This window comes from Ictidomys tridecemlineatus, chromosome X (genome assembly GCF_052094955.1).
Source record: "Ictidomys tridecemlineatus isolate mIctTri1 chromosome X, mIctTri1.hap1, whole genome shotgun sequence".
NCBI lineage: Eukaryota > Metazoa > Chordata > Mammalia > Rodentia > Sciuridae > Ictidomys > Ictidomys tridecemlineatus.
The window spans coordinates 117,119,732-117,146,782 of record NC_135493.1 but is presented as its reverse complement, the minus strand read 5'-3'; the positions used below and the strand labels follow the sequence as shown (position 1 = coordinate 117,146,782).

General features: G+C 36.0%; 1 protein-coding gene and 1 long non-coding RNA gene across 9 annotated transcripts in view; one reads left to right on the top strand and one right to left on the bottom strand.

The window, feature by feature from the left end:
- Window positions 1-27,051, top strand: part of Glra2 (glycine receptor alpha 2) — a 187,276-nt gene that overhangs the window by 66,402 nt on the left and 93,823 nt on the right. For all 8 annotated transcript variants that reach the window (XM_021722797.3, XM_040288903.2, XM_040289007.2 and 5 more), the window contains 3 exons: window positions 1,458-1,540; window positions 4,215-4,352; window positions 6,172-6,386. In XM_021722797.3, the coding sequence (XP_021578472.1) occupies window positions 1,458-1,540; window positions 4,215-4,352; window positions 6,172-6,386 (436 nt within the window). The remainder of the gene's footprint in view (window positions 1-1,457; window positions 1,541-4,214; window positions 4,353-6,171; window positions 6,387-27,051) is intronic.
- The window catches only part of LOC120890861 (uncharacterized), a 130,348-nt gene continuing 118,892 nt past the window's right edge, over window positions 15,596-27,051 (bottom strand). Inside the window, exon 3 of the long non-coding RNA XR_005735341.2 lies at window positions 15,596-15,699. This is a non-coding gene — a long non-coding RNA (uncharacterized LOC120890861). The remainder of the gene's footprint in view (window positions 15,700-27,051) is intronic.

Sequence of the window (27,051 nt, the reverse complement as noted above, 5' to 3'; positions counted from 1 at the left end):
ACCTATACTTGTCATTGGAGACAGTATGGAATGAAGAATAAAAACAAACTGTGAATCATTCCACCAACCAGAAATATCTACTCTTAATGTAGTGATGTGTTTATATCTGTGAAAACAGATTTTTACATAATTGTGATCAACTGCACTATGTTGTGTCTTGCTTTTCGTAGTCATTGTTGTATTTTAATGACTTTGAAGATCATCAACATGGATTCTTTGTCTAATTTTGCTTCAAATTCCAAAACCTTTCTTGCTTTAAAAAGTGTGCCACATTTTGTTTTGTTTTGTTTTGCTCAAATAGAATGTAAAGTGAAGGAGAAAAATAGAGAGGAACCAGGAGGGTGAGAATAAGCATAACTGCAGGAGAGAGTTTGGGTCAAAGTGTGATAGTCAGTGAGGTTTTTGGATTTAAAAATATTTGAGACACAGTGAACATAATTTGGGGCAGTGAACCTGAGAATAACAGAATTCTAATATTAGAGTAAAATGGGAATAAACATCATCCTACCTCATCATTTGATTGATGAGGAAACAAATGTTTAGCAAGTTTAATATCTTCCTGAGGATGTTGAGATAGTTTGACGCAATATTGGGAAGAGAAAATAGATCTAATAATCCTCAATCTTAATTTCCTTGTTTGAGAGAAAAGCAAAGCAAAATGTGTGCACCATCTGCTTAAAGAATACAAGGGAAATGGTGGAAAAGAGATGGAAGCCAACATTCTGATATAAGGCTCATCCTGAGTTGGCTGGAACACTGAAAAATTGAGAAAAGGGGAAAGGGAATAATGTAGCCCCTACTAAGTACAGAGAAGCAAAGACTATGCAAACCACCATCTTTAAATGGATTTTTGTAGCTTAAGGTTTACTAGCTCCAGAACTGTCAAAGTTCTACAATGAATGCTATATTCATTGTATGCTATATTGTTATGCTATATTGTTTACCCATCTATGTGGATTAGTAAATGAAAAGCCTGTGGAATTAATTATTTGCTAGAAGGTGAATTAATGCTTATTACATGATTTATTGTTCTTAAGGCAAAGTCCACACATCCAGGTATCCAGAATATAATTCTAAAATAGTATAAACCTTATGTCTTTTGTATATCAGTATGGGTAAGAGCATATTATTTGTGTTACATCATTTCTCAGTGGTCTTGCTTATTCTAGAGTAAACTTGAGACTGGCATCATTAATGAGGACAGGGAAAAGTAGAAAGAGTCAAAGGCTGGAAGAAGGGAAATAGAAAGCAGAGAGTTCTGATTAAATACTATAATATCTAAAAATATTACCAATGACTACTCTTCATTTGAAAAACAGAAAGTACTACCATGAGTGAGAACTTAAATTTCAGTATTTGAATCAATACATTTTGATAAATGTCAAATAGATTTCTGTTTCTGAAGAATTAGACTTCATGGATTTAAAACTGGTTTTCATATTTTTTTCTTTGCTAAGACTCACGTTGACCTTATCATGTCCCATGGACTTGAAGAACTTCCCAATGGATGTCCAGACCTGTACAATGCAGCTGGAGAGTTGTAAGTCACAATTATTGAAATGACTGCCTGCTTGTTTTAACAAAAAAACTGGTGCTTTTAGTGTCATTAAGGGAAAAAGACCTATAAGACTCATTCTCTACCTACTTACCAACACTCCTAAAGAAAGGACAAGCAAATTTGTGTACATGTCTCATAAGAGAAGCTCATTATCAATATAGCACAGATAACCTCCCAATCTAAAATGCCAAGTAACTTGCCCTTCCTCAAAAAAAAATTCTGACTTAGTTTTTCCTTGAAATAATAATGTCTCCTGGGAAAATCAAGATTATTATTCATTCAACTTTTATAATGATTCACTCTCTAATCAGAAAATCACATTTCTTTCCAACTTATGCCCATATAGACCATCAGTCCCAAGGGAATTCTGGCAGGAAAGGATGTTTGCTTTCAGAACAGGACACAGGGGCCTTAGTCAGAAGAGGATGCAAGAACAAGGGGTATGAAATGAGATGATAAAGACAGAAAAAAGTATCTTCTTAGATAAGCAATGGATACAAAAAGGCATGGTGAAGGAAGTAGGAAAGTGACATCAACGTTGTTCCCTTTATGCCCTAGCTCTAATGCCACTGAAATCTTTGACATGAGCCATAAGTTGCTGATGCCTCCAAGGTAATGGGCTTTTCAGCTAAGAGACAGAATTTTTCTGACTGGCTCTGTCAGTTTGTTTGTTTGTAGAATGCAAAGAATAATAAGTGCTATTGACCTACAGGAATGTTAGAAGATTTAATGAGGCACGGGCAAGAAAATACTTTTAACTTCTTGGTTTTGAAAAATAATAAGTGTAAAAAGACACATCAACTATTATTTAAAAAAAGAAATGGTGACAGGGTTTCTTTCTGATCATTTAAAATCACTGTAGATTTCCCTTGAAACTTCCTACAGAAATAAACAAAATAATGAAACATCTTTGTTTTAAGAAGTTGTCAGAGATAAAATGAGAATTTATGAATTATAATAGACTTTATGCATTCATTTTTTTCCCTATTGCCCCTTATCTTGAAAAAAAGGTTAAGAAAAATACTTTTTTTTACATAATGATTCCTTCTTTGTCTCTTTTCTAATACTTCATATTCTCCTCTGCCTCAAAATGATACTCTGTAAAACAGCAGACATGGCTACTAACTCAGGCTCATCCAAGGCTTCAAATGCTTCAAAAAGTAAATATGCTTCATTTTTGCAGACTCAGATATAATGAAATCAAAGAAACAGCAAGGTTCATACTACTAACTCTAGAAGCAAAGGGTGGAAATTACTCTGTACTTTGCTACCCCAATATTACCTTCTCTTTCCCCATCTCTTTACCTCTTCTGTCTGCCCTATGCTGAGATGTCAGGGAGCTGACAAAGACAATTATTATAGTAGACATCAAGAAGCTCACATGATAGGGACATGGGGTATTTGGTAAGCTCCAAGTATTTGTTGGAGGCACTTGGGTTGTATTCCCCCAGAACTGCAGTGGAAGAGATGGTTAGCCATTCTCTTTGTAGACTATCAGTGCTTGCACATGACCCTCTTTGCAGTTCCTTGCTTTCTGTTTTTATATTTTGGTTTTAAATTTAAAAGATAATCAAAAGAAAGAGGAAAGTAGATTCCAATTAAATTTGCCATTGATTTTTGGGTAGCTCTGATGAGTCACTATCTTTCAGTAAACAACAATGAGAATCTATAAACTTAATAAGCATGCTGAAGTTATTGGCTAGTCAAAACTTCACATAATATCCTTTGTTCCCATCACCCTCATTTTTAAGAGTTCAAATATCACTAACAAAAGATAGAGAAATAATGCATGAAAGAAGAATAGCTGTCAATTCTGGAATGGAGAAAGGTACAGAGGCACTTGACAAATAAAGGCCTGGTTAACAGGAACATGGAGAATAACAGCTAACATTGGTTTGCTGAACTGTTAACTATCTTACTTTGGATGGTTCAAGTAATATAACAATATGACCTTACACAATAGAGAGTCTATTTACTTTATATTAACTGAGATGTGTAGGCCTATTTATCAAGACATTGGCTCTTGCATATCCTACAACTTAAATTGCATATCCTACAACTTCCTATTTCCTTACCTGCCTATAGCCTTGCCTACTTGCTGAGGTAGCTGAGATTTGACCATAAATATTTAACATAAGTTTTCTGAAAGAAAAGCTAACAGACCTCAGAACAGGGGCCAAGTATGCAATGAGAATGCTTTAGGCAGACCCATTATTAATTTATTCTTATTTTTTAAAAAAAATCAGAGTGGTTTCAATTGAAATACTAAGACTAGAGCCATGAATTGAATTGTTTTATTGGATTGTCCCAGACACATCTCTTTCAAGTAAAGACAATCTTCAAATGATTTTTATGTTTGTTTATTTGTTCTTCAGAAAGTGTTAGTGAATAAAGAGGCAAAGAAAATACTTTATAGATTCCATTCTCTCATTACACAGAAAAAAATCATCCAGAAATAGCTTGCTGTCTTCAATTTCTTTGGTTCTAATGACATGTAGTTGTGATGATTACAGCCCTCTTATTAAGAATGCTCTTAAAATGATTGAGCATGTGTCTGCTTTAGATGACTTCCTTGTTTGTTTCTTTACATGGCTAGACTTTTAATCTTGCTATGAATAGATAAATTCAGGTTTTCACTGTGATTCCTTTACTCCAGTTGGGTACACAATGAATGACCTGATATTTGAGTGGTTAAGTGATGGTCCAGTGCAAGTTGCTGAAGGATTGACCCTGCCCCAGTTTATTTTGAAAGAAGAGAAGGAACTTGGCTACTGCACAAAGCACTACAACACTGGTAAGTTTTCTCCCAGCTGCTAAGCCCAAGTGGGCTCCTTTTGCTTCTTGGAGAATATATCATTTCACCTTAATCACTACATTTTTACCAAGAAAATAGAGTTCAAAAACTACTCAATAGATAAGATTCCGGTACCCTCTGGAATAGGTTACTGAACATAATAGATAATTTTTCTAAATCATCTAGAGAAAGAGAAATAATTCGTAATCTTTTGCTATTCTCTTGCAGAACATCTATTTAGATGAGTCTGAAGAAAGGTGTAGGTCGAGACCTAATTGGTGGTGCAGGAAACATGAATTCTTGCCCCTTTCTGGCATCCACTCTTGACATTGAATTCACAGATCAATTTGCACTTCCTGCCTTAGTGGAATAGAGGAATAATAACATAGGTTTTTGTAAACCCAGAAATAGAGCTGATGTGCTGTTTAGTCCTGAACAGTAATAGGAGTTTGGATGAAAATCAGAGGGAATTCTGCCAGATCTAAAGTAATATGTTATCAGTAATGCTGATAGGCACATATGGGGGTAGGGAGACAGTGAGAATTTGAGGTGGTAGCAACAAATAGGAATTTGCTATTGCCTAGAAGATTATACCTGCCCAGTAAAGTTGATGGCTTTTCCTATGAACATCCTGGGAAAAGAGGCTAATTATAAAGAGGCAATCAAGAGGGCCAGGTGTGGTGGCATACATCTGTGATCCCAGTAACTCAGGAGGCTGATACAGGAGGATTCTGAGTTCAAAGCCAGCCTCAACAACTTAGTGAGGCCCTAAGAAACTCAGTGAGATCCTGTCTCTAAATAAACTATAAAAAAGGGCTATGGATGTAGCTCAGTGGTTAAGGCCCCTGTGTTCATTTCCCAGTACCAAAAAAAAAAAAGGCAATCAAGGCATGATGGTTTATTCAGTGACTGGTCTAGATCCTTTGCTCAGGAGAATTGTCCATGATCTCCTGTTCCAGAAGTCAATAGTGACTTTCTATGAAGTAACTAAAAACCTGATTCCACAGTATTCTTCCTGACCAAGAAGAATTCAACCTTATCTCTTATAATTTTTATGGAATAAGCACAACTAACTTCTGGAACTCTAATTCCAAGTCAATCAAAGAAGGGTAAAAGTGGGAAGAGGCAGGAATATCTACCTTCTAATAGTATGTTGAAGTTTTAATATATCTACACGTACTCTTTTTCATAAGGAAAGTAACACCAACAAATAGCTCCTAGGAATAGTCAAAAGGTCCTCAATTACCCAAAAGTCTAGGAAATTTTTACAATGACTAAACTGTACGTGGTTTATAAAAATGTATATTTTCTCTTGCCATTAATAACATAAGAATCGACACACAGTTATTCAAATACTGTTGGGTATCATTTTACTGCTTAGGAGTGTTGGTTTCAACCATTATATATTATATAGCATATGTATATATTACATATATCCTATGGGTTCTATTATGCTATAGGTTCTATATTATGTGATATATATCATAACCCCATGTATTTTGAATATTTTATTTCCCCTGGCCAGTTTATGTCAGTCCTGCAAACTCTGAAGCTCTGTCTAAAATAATCAAGCTGCAAGAACAGATTTGAAAATTAAATGTGTCATGTGTTTTTAGTCCAGTGACTGATTAGATCACTCCTTCTTACTATTATTTCAATTACTAGTTGAATTGGAGAGAAGTTGACTTGGTTACATAGGGTGAATATTTTGTGAAATATCCCAAATCTGTCTGCAATATCATTTTAAAAATAAAGTAGGATACTGGAATGGGACAGATAAATTCAAATTATATTTTAAATGATCACTTCATGTTTTCAGGAAAGTTTACCTGCATCGAGGTCAAGTTTCACCTAGAACGCCAGATGGGATATTATTTGATCCAGATGTATATCCCCAGCCTGTTGATAGTCATTTTGTCCTGGGTCTCCTTTTGGATAAACATGGATGCAGCCCCTGCCAGGGTTGCACTGGGCATCACCACAGTCTTAACAATGACAACCCAGAGTTCAGGTTCCAGGGCTTCTTTGCCAAAGGTAAGAAATTTCACTTAACTAATAACCTGAGAGTTTCACCAAAGGTTTTATGGGCTGGAGAATTCTTCAAGGACAGAAATTTTGCAATCCTATAGCACAGTTGAAAATGCAAGTGTAATAAGACAATGAGGAACTGAGAGAGTATCAGGTCTCTGAGGATATGGGTAACCCTCAAAATCAAATCAGTTAAGAATTAGGGTTGACAGAGAAGAGGAATGGAGGGGGGGAGGTACAAACATGGCTTGGAAATTCTAAGAAGTCCTAGAGTACTTTTGACATCAGATGTTTATGAGCCAAGAACTGGAGTAGGATTGGTGTAACTTATATTGTCAACTCTTGTGAGGGTATTGTGATTCATATGCTCAGTGAAATCAGTTACAGTAAAAACAAATCTTGAATTAAGTTCCTAGAAATTTATATCAGAAAAATCATATCAATGTTGTATGTATGTATGCAAAACAAATAGACTTTTTTTAGCATCTCAAACAATGATACCTAAGTGGCTATGCGATCCATTTTTATGTAAGGTAGGCCTTCTGCATTTGTAAATGTTGCTTAAATAAGTATGATAAATGTACTACTTGTGAAATGCCCCAGGACCCCTGAAGTATGCCTATGCATGCTTCCCCCTTTTATAGGGTACATTGAGCCACTAGCTTGAATTTTCTGGGAGTGTGAGTTTGATTTAGCATTCAGTGTACATTGTTTCATATTGGTTGGTGGTCTTTCCAAAATCCAGTTCCATAAAGTAATTGAGATGTAATTCCATATCTTTGCCGGTTTAAGCTTATGTTCAGCTGTGCTACAATTAACATGATGATAAATGCTAATCATGTTCCATATTATTGCCCATGTTTGGAACATAAGATGACAATATAGAGGTCCATGAATATAACAGAGTTGTACTAAATAGTGGGGAAATAATTACACATCATACCTCTAAATATAAATATTAGATTTTGTATACACATAGAAAAACAAATAGAGCTGTCTCGGATACTTTATCTTCTACAACAAATAGTATAATGTATTTATGTCATATGTCTACTGGGGTACAGATGTGAGAAATACTAAAACCTTTTTTCAGCTACATAATCACAGATCAATTTTACCAAATAGAAATTCTAATCTACTCTGTTCTCCCTCCCAAAGAGGTTCATTTGCTTATTTCTCTCTAGCTGTTACTTACTGTCATCACTGCATTCTATGCCATTAAACTTCAGAATGCACAAACATATATTTTACAATTTAATAGACAGCCAAAGTATTAGTGACAAATTGTGAGCAGATAATGTCAAAACATAAGACATTTAGCCTCCAACTATCCATTGTTATGAAAAGAGAGTCACTTATTTTCAAAATGAAAGCTTAAGTTTTTACAAATTTGTTGTTCAGTCTATGAAGCGATTATGATTCTGCATCAACAGTCAAAACTATTGCTAAATAAATGGTTTCTGATCAGTGATCTTTTTATGTGGAAGCAATCAGGAACTCAGATAAACTCAAAGAGGGTACAATAAAAATCATTTTATGCTTGGCTCTGAACTTGTAGTGGTTATCCTTTTGCCACCAACAAGTTTATCTTCCTACGTGTACTTTTCTTATGTTATTATTAAACAAGGTTGGCTCTCAACTGACCATGAGGAGATGTGACTCATATGAATTACGATGAGAAACCAAAATGGGATAAAAAGTGAGTCATGGGAAACAAAGAATTGACCATATGCTTACTTATACATACATATACATATAAATACTGATTTTAATTTATGAACACTGCAATCTCTGACCAGATGCTTTACTGAGCTAATTGTACAATTGCTCCAGGGCCTACTACTATAAAACCCTGTACAAAGTATGTATGCATGCTGCACTTGAAAATTAAGGAATTCTTATTATAGAAAAAATAGACAACATCACTAATGTTACCAACCAGTAAATAACTGTTGTTAAATACTTTGGTGTGTTTAATTCCAGCCATTTTTCTCTATTTGCAATTGAGGGCAAATCTGCTTACATGTACACAAAGAAAAATGAGATCAAACTTTTATATAGTTTCCATATTATGTGCTATTTCCCATGGCATTAACAAAATCTCTCTTGCACATTTTTTTTTTTCCTTTTTATGGTGATTGGGATTGAACCCAGGGCCTCACACATGCTAGGCAAGCACTTTACCACTGGGCTATATGCTCAGCCCATGAGCATGATTTTTTTTGCTTCAAGCTTTTCTTTTTTATTGTTTTTTAAAGTCATAAAGATAGTAGAATAATTGTCTACCTGATATATTAATCATTATTTACTATCTTAGATATTCTGAGGGGTTATTGCTTTTCTAAATAAGATCATTTTAAATACATTTGTATTTGACTGTGTCTTATTGTGCTCCAAAAGACATATGTAGAGTTTAAATTTTTAACTTCAATGAGAAGAAAAGGGGAACCAATGATGATGAGAGTGAATATCTATGGGAAGTTGATCAATCGGATGCATGTTCCATGTAGGCCGGAACTTTGTCTTGTTTAGTGAGTTAAGTTCAATACCTAGGACAATATGTGGCTTAGACTAGATGATCAATAAATCTGCATCCATCAGATGAATAAATAAGTTCATTAATAGCCATGTTTCCTCATGTGAGACCATGTACATGATAAATGAGACCTAAAGCAGAATCCACAAGTAAGATGTTACAGGAAAACATAGTTTTGATATATGGAAGCATCTCATAAAAATATGACATATACTATAAAAAATGGAATTTATCTGATGGAGTAGATTCTCCTTTCCTGAAATTCTTAAGCTGATATTGGGAATTTTGGAATATATGCATAAAGATAATTTTTTAAATATAGGTAGACCTGGATATAAATCTTGGATCCTTTCACTCCACTCAACTTCCTTCAGCCTGTTTCTTCATTTTAAAAATAAGAACATGATTATCTACCCCTTTCAAAAATTAAATGAAATAAGAACTACCTTTATAAACTATTTAGCCATGTTTTTGTACATGGCAGGCATTGAACTTCTTCTGGTTATTTTTGTTGTTACAGATCCCTGTTCATAATGTAGTAGAAAAGACTGCTCTGTGAGATAGAAGGTTACATTAGAATTTTTTTATTGGTTGTTCAAAACATTACAAAGCTCATGACACATCATCTTTCATACATTTGACTCAAGTGGGTTGTGAACTCCCATTTTTACCCCAAATACAAATTGCAGAATCACATCGGTTACACATTCACATTTTTACATAATGGCATATTAGTGACTGTTGTATTCTGCTACATTTCCTATCCCCTACTATCCTCCCTCCCCTCCCCTCCCATCTTCCCTCTCTACCTCATCTGCTGTTGTTCAATTCTCTCCCTGGTTTCCCCCCCTTTCCCCTCAAAACCTCTTATATGTAATTTTGTATAACATTGAGGGTCTCCTACCATTTCCAAACATTTCCCTTCTCTCTCCCTTTCTCTCCTCCCACTCATCTCTGTTTAATGTTAATCTTTTCCTCATGCTCTTCCTCCCTGTTCTGTTCTTAGTTGCTCTCTTTATATCAAAGAAGACATTTGGCATTGGTTTTTTAAGGATTGGCTAGCTTCGCTTAGCATAATCTGCTCTAATGCCATCCGTTTCCCTGCAAATTCCATGATTTTGTCATTTTTTAGTGCCGTGTAGTACTCCATTGTGTATAAATGCCACATTTTTTTATCCATTCATCTATTGAGGGGCATCGGGGTTGGTTCCACAGTCTAGCTATTGTGAATTGTGCTGCTATGAACATCGATGTGGCAGTATCCCTGTAGTACGCTCTTTTAAGGTCTTTAGGGAATAGACCAAGAAGGACAATAGCTGGGTCAAATGGTGGTTCCATTCCCAGCTTTCCCAGGAATCTCCATACTGCTTTCCAAATTGGCTGCACCAATTTGCAGTCCCACAAGCAATGTACAAGTGTACCCTTTTCCCCACATCCTCGCCAGCACTGGTTGTTGTTTGACTTCATAATGGCTGCCAATCTTACTGGAGTGAGATGGTATCTTAGGGTGGTTTTGATTTGCACTTCTCTGACTGCTAGAGATGGTGAGCATTTTTTCATATACTTGTTGATTGATTGTATGTCCTCCTCTGAGAAGTGACTGTTCAGGTCCTTGGCCCATTTGTTGATTGGGTTATTTGTTATCTTATTGTTTAATTTTTTGAGTTCTTTGTATATTCTGGATATTAGGGCTCTATCTGAAGTGTGAGGAGTAAAAATTTGTTCCCAGGATGTAGGCTCTCTATTTACCTCTCTTATTGTTTCTCTTGCTGAGAAAAAACTTTTTACTTTGAGTAAGTCCCATTTGTTTACTCTTGTTATTAACTCTTGGGCTATGGGCGTCCTACTAAGGAATTTGGAGCCCGACCCCACAATATGTAGATCGGAGCCAACTTTTTCTTCTATCAGGCGCAGAGTCTCTGATTTGATATCAAGCTCTTTGATCCATTTTGAGTTAACTTTTGTGCATGGTGAGAGAAAGGGGTTCAGCTTCATTTTGTTGCATATGGATTTCCAGTTTTCCCAGCACCATTTGTTGAAGATACTGTCCTTCCTCCATTGCATGCTTTTAGCCCCTTTATCAAATATAAGAAAGTTGTAATTTTGTGGATTGGTCTCTGTGTCCTCTATTCTATACCAATGGTCTACCTACCTGTTTTGGTACCAGTACCATGCTGTTTTTGTTACTATTGCTCTGTAGTACAGTTTGAAATCTGGTATCACTATACCTCCAGATTCACACTTCCTGCTTAGCATTGCTTTTGCCATTCTGGGTCTTTTGTTTTTCCATATGAATTTCATGATTGCTTTATCTACTTCTACAAGAAATGCTGTTGGGATTTTGATTGGCATCGCATTAAACCTGTAGAGAACTTTGGGTACTATCGCCATTTTGATGATGTTAGTTCTGCCTATCCATGAACAGGGTATATTTTTCCATCTTCTAAGATCTTCTTCTACTTCTCTCTTTAGGGTTCTGTAGTTTTCATTGTATAAATCTTTCACCTCTTTTGTTAGGTTGATTCCCAAGTATCTTATTTTCTTTGAGGATATTGTGAATGGAGTGGTTTTCCTCATTTCCATTTCAGAAGTTTTGTTGCTGATATACAGGAATGCCTTAGATTTATGCGTGTTGATTTTATATCCTGCCACTTTGCTGAATTCATTTATTAACTCTAGTAGTTTCTTTGTAGACCCTTTTGGGTCTGTTAGATATATTATCATATCATCCATAAATAGTGATAATTTAAGTTCTTCTTTTCCTATTTTTATGCCTTTAATTTCTTTTGTCTGTCTAATTGCTCTGGCTAGTATTTCAAGAACTAAATTGAATAGAAGTGGTGAGAGAGGGCATCCCTGTCTTGTTCCAGATTTTAGAGGGAATGCCTTCAGTTTTTCTCCATTTAGGATGATGCTAGCCTGAGGTTTAGCATATATAGCTTTTACCATGTTGAGGTAAGTTCCTGTTATCCCTAGTTTTTCTAGTGTTTTGAACATAAAGGGATGCTGTATTTTGTCAAATGCTTTTTCTGCATCTATCGAGATGATCATATGGTTTTTATCTTTAAGTCTATTTATGAGGTGAATAGCATTTATTGATTTCCATATATTGAAGCAGCCTTGCATCACAGGGATGAATCCTACTTGATCATGGTGCACAATTTCATTAATATGCTTTTGTATTCAACTCGCCAGGATTTTATTGAGAATTTTTGCATCCAAGTTCATTAGAGATATTGGTCTGAAGTTTTCTTTCTTTGAAGTGTCTTTTTCTGGTTTCGGGATCAGGGTGATGTTGGCCTCATAGAGTGAATTTGGAAGAGCTCCTTCTTTTTCTATTTCTTGAAATAGCTTGAAAAGTATTGGTATTAATTCTTCTTTGAAGGTTTTGTAAAACTCCGCTGTATACCTATCCGGTCCAGGGCTTTTCTTGGTTGGTAGTCTTTTGATGGCTTCTTCTATGTCTTCCTTTGTTATTAGTCTCTTTAAATTGTGTGTGTCTTCCTGAGTCAATCTTGGCAGATCGTATGACTTAAGAAATTTATCCATGTCTTCACTATCTTCTATTTTATTGGAATATAGGGTTTCAAAATACTTTCTAATTATCTTCTGTATTTCTGTAGTGTCTGTTGTGATATTGCCTTTTTCATCCCGTATGTTAGTAATTTGAGTTCTCTCTCTTCTTCTCTTCGTTAGTATGGCTAAGGGCCTGTCGATCTTATTTATTTTTTCAAAGAACCAACTTTTAGTTTTATCAATTTTTTAAATGTTTTTTTTCTTTCAATTTCATTGATTTCTGCTCTAATTTTAATTATTTCTTGTCTTCTACTACATTTGCTGTTGTTTGGCTCTTCCTTTTCTAGGGTTTTGAGGTGTAGTGTGAGTTCATTTATTTGTTGTTTCTTTCTTTTTTTGAGGAAAGAACTCCAGGAAATGAATTTCCCTCTTAAAACTGCTTTCATTGTGTCCCATAGATTCTGGTATGTTGTGTCTGTATTGTCATTTGTCTCTAAGAATTTTTTTTATCTCCTCCTTTATGTCTTCTGTAACCCATTGATCATTCAGTAACATATTGTTCATTTTCCATGTGTTGTAGGATTTTTCCTTCCTTCTTTTATCATTAATTTCCAGTTTCAGTCCATTATGATCAGATATGGTGCATGGTATTATCTCCACACCTTTATATTTACTGAGAATTGCCCTATGGCATAATATATGGTCTATCTTTGAGTAGAATCCCTGTGCTGCTGAGAAGAACGTGTATCCACTTGATGATGGTTGATATATTCTATGTATGTTGGTTAAGTCTAGGTTATTGATTGTGCTATTGAGTTCTATAGTTTCTTTGTTCAGCTTTTATCTAGAGGATCTGTCTAATGGAGAGAGCGGTGTGTTGAAGTCACCCATAATTATTGTGTTGTGGTCTATTTGACTCTTGAACTTGAAGAGAGTTTGTTTTATGAACTTTGCAGCATCATTGTTTGGTGCATACAAATTGATAATTGTTATGTCTTATTCGTGGATGGTTCCTTTTAACAGTATATAGTGTCCTTCTTTATCTTTCTTAATTAACTTAGGTTTGAAGTTGATTTTATTTGATATGAGTATGGGCACTCCTGCTTGCTTCCGAGGGCCATGTGAGTGGTATGATTTTTCCCAACCTTTCACCTTCAGCCTGTATATGTCTTTTCCTATCATATGAGTCTCCTGAAGGCAGCATATTGTTGGATTTGCTTTTTTTTTAATCCAGGTTACTAGCCTATGTCTCTTGATTGGTGCATTTAGGCCATTAACATTTAAGGTTACAATTGAAATATGATTTGTCCTTCCAGTCATGTTTATTTATTTATTTATTTTAGTTTGGCTAGTTTTTCCTCTTTGGTTATTTTCTTCCCCCTTTACTGAGATACCTCCCACTGTTAGTTTTGGGCACTACTTTTCAATTCCTCTTCTTGTAGTATTTTGCTCAAAATGCTTTGCAGTGCTTCTGGCTGCGAATTCTTTTAGCTTTTGTTTGTTGTGAAATATTTTAATTTCATTATCAAATCTGAAGCTTAATTTTGCTGGATACAGTATTCTTGGTTGGAATCCATTATTTTTCAGCATTTGAAATACATTGTTTCAGGATCTTCTTGCTTTCAAAGTCTATGATGAAAAAATCAGTCATTAACCTAATTGGTTTACCCCTGAATGTAATCTGCCTCCTTTTTCTCGTAGCTTTTAATATTCTCTCCTTGTTCTGTATGTTGGCTATCTTCATAATTATATGTCTTGGAGTTGGTCTATTATGGTTTTGAATGTTTGGGGTCCTGTAGGCTTCCAGGATTTGTCAATCCATTCCATCTTTCATCTCTGGGAAGTTTTCTAGAATTATTTCATTTAATAGGTTGTCCATTCCTTTCGTTTGAACCTCTATACCTTCTTCTATCCCGATGACTCTCAAGTTTGGTTTTTTTATGACATCCCATATCTCTTGAATAGATTGCTCGTGCGAGTTAAGCATCCTTCCTGTGTTGACTATATTCTTTTCAAGTTGATAAACTTTGTCTTCATTATCTGATGTTCTGACTTCTACTTGATCTAGTCTATTTGTAATATTCTCGTTTGAGTTTTTAATTTGGTTTATAGTTTCCTGCATTTCTAGGATTACTGTTTGATTTTTTTTTAATCTCTAACTCCTGGTAGAGCTTGTTCTTTGTCATTTGAATTTGTTTAATTCATTTTCAAAATATACTTTCATTGCTTGGACTTGCTGTCTCATGTCTTCTCTAATATTCCGTTCCATCTGAGTTAGGTATACCTTGAGTTCTTTCCCTATCCATGTTTCTGATGCTTCTAGGTCCTCTTGTAGATTTAAGTTGTCCTGCACTGTTTGTAATCCTTTTTTCCCTTGTTTTTTCATATTGTTCATGTTACTTTCTAGCTCTGTTTGATTGCTGTGTTTCTGCTCTCTCCTATAAAATTTGTTTTGGTTTTTTATATCTCTGTTGTCTCTCCTTTGTGGTGGTAGACTATGCCCGCTAAAGTGGATTCCGCTGGGAAAGAATTCTGTTGGCCGAACTCCGGTGACGTCACCTCTCTGCTATGGCGGGTCCCAGGCTCCTTGCCAGGGCGTCCGAAGAGAGGGGTGGGACTGGTCTGTCTCTGGTTGGTTTCAGCTCCCTACATTAGAATTTTCAAGAAGTACCTTATGTTTTGAGATTGTCCATTATTTGGATATAGTCATGCTGCCAATGAGATGTACTAAAGTTTATTATATGTACTTATGTATACTAAATATTTATGCATTCTATATATTTATGCATGTATACTTACATGCATGTGTTTCTTACAGGTACTCAGTCTATTGAATGGGTTAAGCTCTAGAGGGTCTGAATAAGCGATGGCCATGTTTTTCTCCAGTCATTGCCATTAAACATCTTCAATTGACTTGTCTTCCCTTGGGGAACGTTTGATGAATCCATAGATTTTTAGTTACTATATTCCATGTCATTAGACCCAAAATGCATAAACATGTATTTTACCATAGACAGCTAAAGCATTGGTGATGAATACTTTAGGAAAATCCATTATCAGATCTTTAAGAAATCATCAGTCTAAAACAAAACTTCAGTCTCACAAGTCACTTCAATGCCCTTTCCCTCCCTTGCCCACAGCTCAGGCCTGACCTTTGTCTTGAATATGTGCAGCAATGTAGAGCACATTACCTGTTCCTTCAGTTCTTCCCCTTGTATTTCCAAATCTTTTCTCCACTCCTGTTGCCGATTTGATCATTGATGAGGGCTGAGGGTAAAAAGAATGATAGAAGAAAGTTTCATGTAACTAGCAGTTAAACCTATATAATTTCTTACTCCTAGGATCCTACTCAGGCAGGCAGCCCTCCCACTTGATATGCTTCCAAGATGTCTCATATTTGGCTATGTTCTATACCATCTATTGGTCCACTAAGAACTCGTGCATTCTTGCCTTGTTAAACTGTGCACATACAACTTAAAGAATTACTATCTCTTCTGCTTTTACCCCACTGTCCTGGGTATTCCAGGTAACCCACTTTCTTCAGAATTTATCCAGGTAAGAAACAAGTATTGGTGTTCATAATTTTATACAAACCCGAAACTGCTGAGGACACACGAGAGAATCTCCTAAGAACTCTTTCACTCTATGATCCAGGGGCAGCTTATTGGGATTTCAGAAGTTCAGCAAATATATGGCATGTGGGGGATAAGCCAGTCAGTGTCTTCTCTCATAAGAGTATGGGTGAACTACATTCTTTCTAGGAAGAATGCCATAGTACTCTCAACAATCATAAATTCCATTACTTCAGTTAATTATTTTCAAATGTTTAGTTTTCTGTAGTAACACTAGTATAGGTATAATGGTCTCTAGATAGTATGTGCTCCCTTCTAGGAAGTCCAGCATCATATATGCATATGTGGAAAATCTCCCTTTGGTGTAAGGCTTTAGTAGAAATTCTGAGGCAACAAAAATATCCTATTTCCATACTGTTACACTTAAAAATAAGCATTCTTAATTTTAGACTTTTATCTCTATGACGGCAATGACTTCATTGATTTTGTTCATATGTACATACCTACTTATTAGCATAAAACCTAGGTCATAGTAGGCATTCACTAAAATGTTAGTTATGAAATTAATGAACAGTATTGAAAATACTTATAGTCAGGTGCTATTATCAGCATTATTTAATTGGTTATTCATTCTCCCATGTGTTTATCCCATTAATACTGATTGAATGCTTTCTCTGTGTATCCATTAAGCTAGGGATCAAAGAAACAAAACATAGTCCCTACCCTCAGAATTTGTAATCTGTTAGGCCAGAGAAAGACATTTGCAATGCTGATTATTTATAAACAATGGGGAATATAAGGACATACCAAGGAGGATGCCTAACATATTAAGTGGAGGAGGGTGCAATAGAGGGAGAACTGAAGGAGGGAGGGAAGAGATGAAGCAAGGGAAGGAGGGAGACCGAGAAGTCTTAAGAAAATGGCCTAAAGGAGAGATCCTGAGCTGAATCTATGCATCATATTAACTAGGTGAAGTAGGAGGAGGCAAAGGTCATTCCAGGCAATGAAGACCTTCTACTCTTAATATTTGGGCTACACTTATAATATTCTTCAGAAGACAATCTGGGCAGGTTTCCAGCATGATTCACAATTTTTTAACACATATCAAGTAAGAAACTTGTATTTACTGATTCCAAGTTAATTTCCTGCCTTCTTGCCAACCAGTGCCTTTTGTGCTTTTTGTTTTTTAGAAGTTCAATCCCTTTCCTAAATACAGAAAAATCAAATATCAACACAATATCTGTTGTTCCATAAGTACTTTCCAGTTTGAAGCTATAAAACTGGTTTCTAAACACACACCTCTTCCAACCTCCAAGAAGCAGGTCTGCTGGCAATATTCTAACTGTGCAGAGCATGAAACTCTTAGTGGCAGACTAAAGCTTGACTAGAAGGCTGTGAGATATTAGGCAGGCTTAATATTTAAACAAGGTTGAACAATTATTTTCCTTTACTTCATGTTTGTTACAACTGAATTATTTGCAGTTCCTCCTAAGTGTGTCTTGAGCTCTCATTTGTGACTACAGTCTGGAAACTGTAGAGGTGATAGAAAGCATTGGTAGGAGACAGCTGGGATGACCCAGGTGTGCAGGTGATTCTGAAAGATCCATAACTATCTCCTTGGACCAAGGATACAGAAGCATTGTCTTATCTGTTATTAACTGGGATGCCCTATTTTCTACATAAGGAAATTTCCCCTTACTTTTTAGCCATCTGGTCAACTGAGACCAGCTGGACCATTTAAAGCAGCTGCCAAACCCAAGACAAGCTTGGAATTTAAAACAAGAAAGCCCATAGTCCTGCCACATTTGGCCTTGCTTTACTCCCCATCAGAATTCTTCCAGTAGAGAATGCAACAAGAGAAACTATGAAAGCAGTAGGAACTAATACCTACAGGAGTTCTGAATAAGGATTTATTTGGATATCTCTTTTAGCTCTGAAACATAAAGCTGATTGCTCCTTCTATCAGGTACACCCCCAGCTAATTTAAATGACTTTCCTAGGTGGGTCAGACTGGTATTTCTAAAAGAGGTTGAAAACAATTATGTTTTGTACATGATTGGGATTTTATGAGGTTCTTGGATAAAAGATTGAAAAGGAAGAAAGCTGAGCTTTGACAAATTGATCTGTGGGTTGCTTACTTTAGCCAGATGTCTGCATATGTGGGAGACTTCATAAACTTTCCCTTCTGACATTTCCCAAGCCACAGCAAATTGAAGAATCATTGATATTGTGAGTATGGGATAAAAATATGCAAAGAGATGACGTGTGTTGAATTCTCTTGGGACAGAGCTAGCGCACCATTGGCACTTCAGTTTAAGAATGTTGTTGGCAGTCTTTGCAGGGAAGCTGACAGTGGGAGAAGTTACCCAGGCTGTGCTGCTTCTTCAATACCAGTAACGTTCATAAGTCTTTGGGGAATATCATTTTGAGACTCAGGATTATTTTGAAATCTTCCTCTTCCCATTTCACTAAAATGCATAATTCTGGCTCATACAGCTTAAATGGCTCTTTTGGGTAAACAGCACAAAGTTAGGACAAAGTGAACTACTTTGGAGCATGAAACCCAGTGTGAGGCACTGTATTACATGCTCAGAGTGTTGATAAGAAGTAGAACTTCCTTCTTTAATAAGATTGACATATACATTAAATAGGAAATTACAACTCAGTGCAGCAAGGGCAATAGGGTAGATTTTTCACAAAAGTGGCTACAGTAATTTCTCTCCCTCTATTCACACCCTTGGGCAATATGAGCCTCCACTGCTGATTGTAATCTTGGACATGTGAGTTGCTTTAGACAACAGGACAATGGCAAGTGTGCCATAAACAGAAACTTGAAAAACCCTTGCATATTGGAGCTAGCTCTCTCCTGCTGCTCCTGGGATCCTAGGATTACCACTCAGCAAATAAGGCCAGATTAGCCAAATTGAATGACAGACTCATGGCCCAGTTATTTAAGTCAACAAGGTGACATCCAGCTAACAATCAAACAGGTGAGACCATCATTCACCAATAGACCACGACACATAAGTGAGCCCTGCCATGATGCTGTGGAACACAGACAATTCATCCCATTGGAACCCAGCCCAAATAATAATAATAATTATTATTATTTCTATACTGGGGATTGAATTGAGGGACACTGAACCACCGAACCATGTCCCCAGCCCTATTTTGTATTTTATTTAAAGACAGGGACTTGCTTTTGTGGAGGCTGGCTTTGAACTCAGGATCCTCCCACTTGAGCCTCCCAAGTCACTGGGATTACAGGCATGTGCTACCATACCTAGCCCAGCCCAAATTATTGATCCACAGAATTGTGAACAAATAAATGGCTATTATTTTAAGCCACTAAATCTTTGGCTATTTTGTTACAAAGCAAAAGTTAATTGATACAAGAAGCGATAGAGCTGGATACAAAGGGTTATGGCTTCTTAAAGATGGATTCTTGATCTGGTGGTAGAACTTCCTGGAAGGAGGGACATGAGAAAGCAATATTTGAGTTAAATTTTCTTGAAAATAGATGTTTCTTTTCCCTTTAGAAAAAAATTCCCCAACACCATTGTGTTTTCAAGGAAATGGCCAATATTAAACTTCAGTTTTTATGGAACAAGTCTGAAATAATCTATACATTTATTCTGATGATATTCTTTCTCCCTAATTCTCAAACCTCTCTTAAAATTTCACCTCTTCCACTTGGCTTTCTCAAATACTTTGGAAAAAGTTCTTCATAGTTTTCCCTCAAGAAGCCACCATAGGCAATTATTGAATGTTTACCTCTCTTTATGAAACATCTGTCAAAGCCTAGGAAGCAGCAGAATGCTGTTGATAAGAACATGAGTCTGAGCACTCCCTAACAATTGGGTAGTCTTTCCCTTTTTGTACATGTCCTTACACTGAATATGTATCTTTCATTAGAGAGAATTATGTGCTTGTATATATGCATTGTGATACATTTATTTATCTAAAGGGCATTATGATTATGGATTAAAGTAAATATAACACAGTATGAAATATTAGTAAGCTCTCGGTTGATGTGTTAATTTTCTATGACTGTATAACAAGCTTTGCATCTTAAAACAACACTCATTTATTAGTTCACAGTTCTGTAGGTGAGAAGTCTGGCATTGCATGATTGGGCTGTCTGCTCAGAGTCCTATAAAGTTGAAACTACAGTGCCATCTTGATTGAGTTCTCTCCTGGAGTTTTTAGGACAAAAAAATATGCTTCCCAAATCATTCTTGTTGGACAAATGCAGGTTTTTCAGCTGTAGAGATGAGGCCCCAATTTTATTTCAGCTCTTAGCCAGGGACTGCCTTTAGTTCCTAGAGGCAACAAGATCTTTTATATGTGGTCCCTCAATCTTCAAGTCTGCAATAGTGCATTGAATTTTTCTATTTAGAATCTTTGACTTCCTCTATATCCAGATTTAAAGGGCTCATTAATTTGGCCAGGCCTCCCTAACAATTTCCATATTTTAAAGTCAACTGAATTTGGATCTTAATTATATCTGCAAAACCTCTTCATAGCAGTCACTAGATTGGTGTTTGTTTAAATAACTAGCTGGAGTGTGTATACCAGAGACTGGAAATATCAACGGGGTGTAGAAGATATAAAAATTCTGTCCTACCACATGTAATAACTATGACACTCTTTAGATGGTCCCCTGATTCAATTTTTCCATTTATATTGTATTTTCAAAACAACAGTACATGAAAACCCATTTAACATCTTTGTTGAATGTCCTCTGATAGATTTCCATCTCTCAGGGAAAAAAATAGTGTTTGCCTTGGTGAGCAATGCTATCCATAATCTGCCCCCTATTTCCTATTGAACTCAGCTCCCTCTTACCCACGCCCTTTCCCACTGCTCCAGCCACACTGACCTCCTTGCTATTTACTGACTATGCCAGGCACATGCTGCTATCTCTGGGATATTGCAATGGTTGTTTATGCCTGCGGTGATATGCTCCCACATATTTACATCACTAACTCCTTTGCCTTCTCCAAATATTCATTTAATCTCGGCATCTCAATTAAGGCTGTTTTTTTCCATTATCATTCCTACCCAGAAACTCATCAACACCCTGATGTAACTCAACTTTTATTTTTTGTTTGTTTCCCTATATCACCTATCACCTTATAATAACACCATGATTTATATAAAACCCTATTATATATTATGTTCATTGAACATTGTCTGTTTCCCTTAGCATGACTATAAGCTCCATGAAGGCAAGAATTTAATCTGGCTTGCTTGCTATAACAGTACCTAGCCCATAGTACATGTTCAATAAGTATTTGTTGATTAAATGAGTGAATGAACATATACATCTCTATTAATTGATCACTATCCATATAATCTTCTCTAGGAAATGCAACAGATAAGAGAACCCACATAACCAGGGGCCTATCTTTCTTTAACTAGCTACTCTTTTTCTTAGAGAATCCTAGCTTTGTATAGTATGTTATTTTAATATAGTAATAATTTTATAAAATTTCACTTCTCTGATAGTACTGTTATATTCTATTTTCTTTGATAGATATTTTATAGAGTATTTTAATAAATAACTATAATAAAATAATGGTTTAGATAAGAGGACATCCAGATAGGCTATTTTTATCTCAGCTGTGCTTCCTCAGCACTGTCACAACTGATTTGGAGGTTTCTCAGTATGCTGATGTAAGCACCCATTATCCTTTCTTGCTTTTCCAGTTTGTCTGGATACAGCTTATCCTTTGAATTCTGATGAAGGTGTCCAGAGGCCTTCTTATCTGGGCTATCTCCAGCAGCTCTGAGCCCAAAAGTGTATAGCCCTGTACTCTTTCACAGGAGCCCAAATGCCAGAAAATTAGCACCCCTTTCGTTACCTAGAAGAAACTGAGTGTGGGTTTTTCTATGATTTTGAGGTATCATTAAGGATTACCTGCACATTTGAACCCAAGAATTGCTTTAAACTTCATCTTGGATTTAAGAGATCATGAACTCCAACCTGTAGCTAACTGTATGATATGCCTAAAGCAAATAATTTTCCAAGTCTCACCCAACAAGAAACCCTACAACAAAAACGAAGCTGAGGGTAGAGAGACTCCAGTTTGCATTTAAAATATGTCTAGACCTTAAAGAAACTGGTACACCAAAATATTTTCCACATTCCACATGAAATGGTCTCATAAAATCTTAGATTTTTGTGTTGTTAGCAGAAGAGACCTCAGTAATCCTGTTAGAGATGGACAAGGTAACAACAATAAAGATGAATTCATTTTCCATTTTTCAATATCCACTTGAAGTAGATGCCACTTCTTATGTGAGGCCCTATTGGATTGCCATCAAATGGAAATGTCCTCTTCCTTGCTTCCTAGGTACTTTGTATCTTGTCTTAATCACTGCATTTTGACTTGTAGCATAATAATCAGAGTCCATATGTACTTCAAGTATAATATAAATTACTTGCAGATAAAGTCATGTTTCATTCAAATCTACATGATCCAAGTGACTTACACAGATGAAACCCTTGGTAGTTACTGTTGAAGTACTGTAAGAGGAGAGTGGTCAGTGGTTCCTTATCCTCAGAGTGAGAATTAGTGCTGGGGTTTAACTGGCTTGCTAAGGAAGGGTCTCTAATGCAGGGGTCTCAACCTTTGCTGCACATTGTCATCAGCAGAGATTGTAAAGCTTTTCCAAACCCCACCACAGGAAAATTAAATCAAATATCTAGGAGGATTGTTAAGTCATCATCATTTTTTTTAAACTCTCCAGGTGATTCTACTGTGGGACTATGGTTGAGAACTATAGCTCTATATTTTGTTGTTCAAGGAAGTGTTTTCACTGTGTTTATTATGCACCAGGTTAAACATTTATTTGAACTATATATCAACAGTATGAAGTGTGTACTATTATTATCTGTGCCTTATAGATGAGCATATTAAGGTACAGATGGATTAAATAACTTGCTGAAGGATATAAAGAACTAAACCTTGAACCCAAGCAGTCTTGCACCAAGTTGTTATGATTAATCATTGTGCCACATCATCTTTCAGAGTTAAGATTACTGAACTCTGTCTTCATGCTTTTCACTGTGCAAAACCCTTCGTATGATTACCTCATAGCAAACACAAGGGAAATACTATTTTGTAATACCAGTTCATCAGCAGAGAAAATCAAGCATAAAGTAATTAAGTGATTTGCCTAGAGTTATGTTTCTTACAAGGGAAGAACCAAAACTCAATCCACTAGTCCATTTAAATACTCTCAAAGGAAGAAATAAGAATTTTAAGTTCCATCACATTGCCATGTTACTTAGAGGTGGAAGCTCTTGACTGTGAAATAATATTTTCTAGGCTCTGAAATTCCTAAATATTTTGGCTGTGTATATTGCATTCACTGTATATTATATGCAGTTGACATCTTCATTCATCATTTTGATGAAGAGACAATGCGTGCCTGATTGCCCTTTCTCTTTCGTATTAACAATACCTTGTAATGGCTCCTGAGGCTTTCACTACATATTCTCAATTTGTTGACAAACACATTCTTCTTCAGCAGATTTTCTAACTTAACCCTGTTGAAGTTTATTTCCTCAGTCATAGCCCTTTTTATTCATCATTTTCATTAATTCGCAGCACATGTGTATATGTAGAGTCCAACCATGTATATCATCTACCATTTAGTGGCAACTGAAAGGTTGAAGGAAAGCAGATTGAATGATCAACAATAAAATACTTAAATATATTGTAGCCTATTCATATAATAAAATGCAAGATAGAAATAAAACTGGAAGAATTATGGTCACACATAACAACAGAAATGAATCTCTCAATCTAATGCTGAGAAAAAATTACCAAGCAGAAAAGAATATACTCTATGATTTTATGCTTGTGAAGTTTTGAAAAAGCAAGCAAAATTAATCTATTGTGCTCAAACCAGAATTATGGATGGATTTTGGAAATAGAGAAGGTAATAATAGGCACAGAATAGGGATAAGGGCTTTAAAGGTCATGTAATGTTCTTGACCTGAGTGGTGGCTATGTGGGTGTGTTCATTTTGTGATAATTCACCAAACTCTACAGTTATAATCTAGTTACATTTCAGTATTTCAATAGAAGAGCTACAAAACATTGCACCAATTGTGTTTAAAAACAGAGAACACACAAATACTTTAGGCATTTTTTTTTACAATAAAACAAGTAGATGTTTATTGGTGATAGATGCCAATAATGCTTCTAAGTATTTTTCATTCATCTTGACACTATGAAATAGATATTATTGGGCCAATTTTCTTGACAAGTAAATTGAGTCTCTAGGTAAATAATAAGTACAAAAGTCAGAATTCAAACTTAATTGGATCTTAAATCCTAATTTTTTCTTAATATACTGCTCTACTCATTTTATAGTTACTATTGTCCCTTCAGCCTTTAAAATGGTCTTCCTTCATGCTGCCTGCAGTTTATACACTTATGGGTTTACTGATGGCACTGGAGGGATTTGGTAACCTATAGATTCCTTCCATACTCTCACATTATATTTCATTATTTTGAATGATCACAGTGAATCATCCATCCATTCTGAATTCTCCCTGGAACAACCCCACCCATTATGTTTAGCTTTCCACTGCTATTTTGTGCTTACTTCCTAAACAACTCTTTCTTATAGAAAGGGTAATTAACAACTTTCTAACATTGGAGAGAATCTGAAAATAGGTAGAAGATATTAAATAGAACTGTTACCTAATAAAGTTTCTTGCCCTATGTAATCTTAACTAAAAGAGCCCTAGAAAAGGAATTAAATTTGTAATTGGTTGATAAAAGACCATTCCCATTTACCCATGAATTTTGTTGGATCCAAACCATATGTGTGCATTTCTTTTTTTAGAACTCCATAGAAAGGATTCTCTGGAAATATGGAAATAATAGAGGTGGTAGGATTAATTTAAAATAATTTTCACAGTCCAGAATTATGAAGTGATCATACATGAAACACTCTAAACATTCAAGTGCAGCATGGGGAATGGGGCTGGTTTGACAGTTCAGGCTATAAATTCATCGTTGGATACACATTTGTCCAGGCATGTTGGGGGGTTGCTTGTTGGTCTGGCTGGGATGACTACTTATCTGAAGGCAAAGATGACTCCTTTACTTATTTATTTAGTTTAATATTTATAGTATATCTAGGACATACTTCTTTTCATATTTTCCATATCTGAGTTTGGGTTGTATCTTAAACTTGAAGGCAAGTTAGAGTTTAATTAGAAATATTTTTCTTAATTGTATATAAAATAGTGGTGCATCTTACAACCACTGGCATCTTAGGTTTAATGAACTTCTTTAACCAAACTTCTAGAGCAATCCATAGTGCTTTATACAGGACAGAAGTAGGTAAAATAGACATGTTCCCAGCCATAAGAGAACTCATATCTCATAGGAGAGGCAAATATTGAGCATCAAATAGCAATTATTTAAAAGGTACACTTACACACTGTTGGTGGGACTGAAAATTGGTGCAAGCCCTCTGGAAAGCAATATGGAAATTTCTCAGAAAACTTGGAATGGAACCACCATTTGCCCCACTCCTTGGCTTATACCCAAATAACTTAAAATTGACATAGACATCAACTACAGTGACATAGCCACATCAATGTTTATAGCAATTTAAAATAGCTAAACTATGGAAGCAGCTTAGGTGCCCTTAAACAGATGTATGAATAAGGAAAATGTGGTATATATACACAGTGGGATATTACTCAGCCATAAAGAGAAATGAAATTATGGCATTTGCCAGTAAATGGATGGAGCTGGAGACTATCATGCTAAGTAAAATAAGCCAATCCCCAAACTCAAAGGCCAAATGTTCTCTCTGATATGTAGATGATAATACACAGTAAGGGGGGTAATAGGGAAAAATAGAAGTACTTTGTATTGGACAAAGGGGAATGAAGGGAAGGAAGGGGGAATGGGAATAGGAAAGACAGTAGAATGAACCAGACGTTACTTTCCAGTGCATATGTGAATACATGACCAGTGTAATTCCATATCATGTACAACCAGAAAAATGGGAAGTAATACTCCATATATGCATAATATGTCAAATTATACATATTCTACTGTCATGTATAATAAGTGCAAATCTTAAAAGTTTTGGTTGCCATGGGCAAAAACAATGACAAAATTGGTACCTGTGCAGGAGTCAGAAAAGACTATTCCCATGGGTTGAGTAAGCCCCATCTAGGTAATGTAGCAGAAGATGTTCCCAGAGGGGGAAACAGCTGGTTTATAAAATCGAAGTTAGAATGAGCCAGTAAACTTAGGAAACTGGATAGTAAGACATGTGGCTGAAATGTAGAGGACAAATGAAGTGAGTGGCCAAAACGAAGGCAACCAGGTCACAGAGGGCCTTGTAGGCCCTAGTAGGAAGTTTGTGTTTTCTCATTATGGGAATGTAACATAATCCAATTTATCTTTTCAAAAGAGTCACACTAACTGCTTTGTGAATTAAGATTGGAGAGGGGCTGGGGGATGCAGGGAGACTAATTGGGAAGACACAGCAAAAAAAAAAAAAAAAAAGAAAAAAAGGGGTGGCTGGGAATGTGGCTCAAGCGGTAGCATGCTCGCCTGGCATGCATGTGGCCCGGGTTCAATCCTCAGCACCACATACAAACAAAGATGTTGCGTCTGCCGAAAACTAAAAAAATAAATATTTTTTTAAAAAAGGAGTGATAGCTTGAATAAGGTATTGGCCATGGGAATGGAGAGTAATGGATAAATTTGAGACTGATATTAGAGGTGGACATAACAGAATATAGCAATTGATTATATGTAAAGTTTTGTGTAGGTAGAACTTTAGCCAAAGTCAACTACTGGAGGAAAAATCACTCTAAGGGAAGAAAAGATGAGGGCCCATAGACTTGATCCACAGACACCACCTCAGGGTTGGAAGAAATAAATACTAGGGATGGAAAGCTGTGAGGAACAATGGAAATCCTTCTTGTCAAGCACTGGGAGCAGAAAAGACACTGATATAATTTATATATCAAAGGGCAGTGAAGCATGGCACT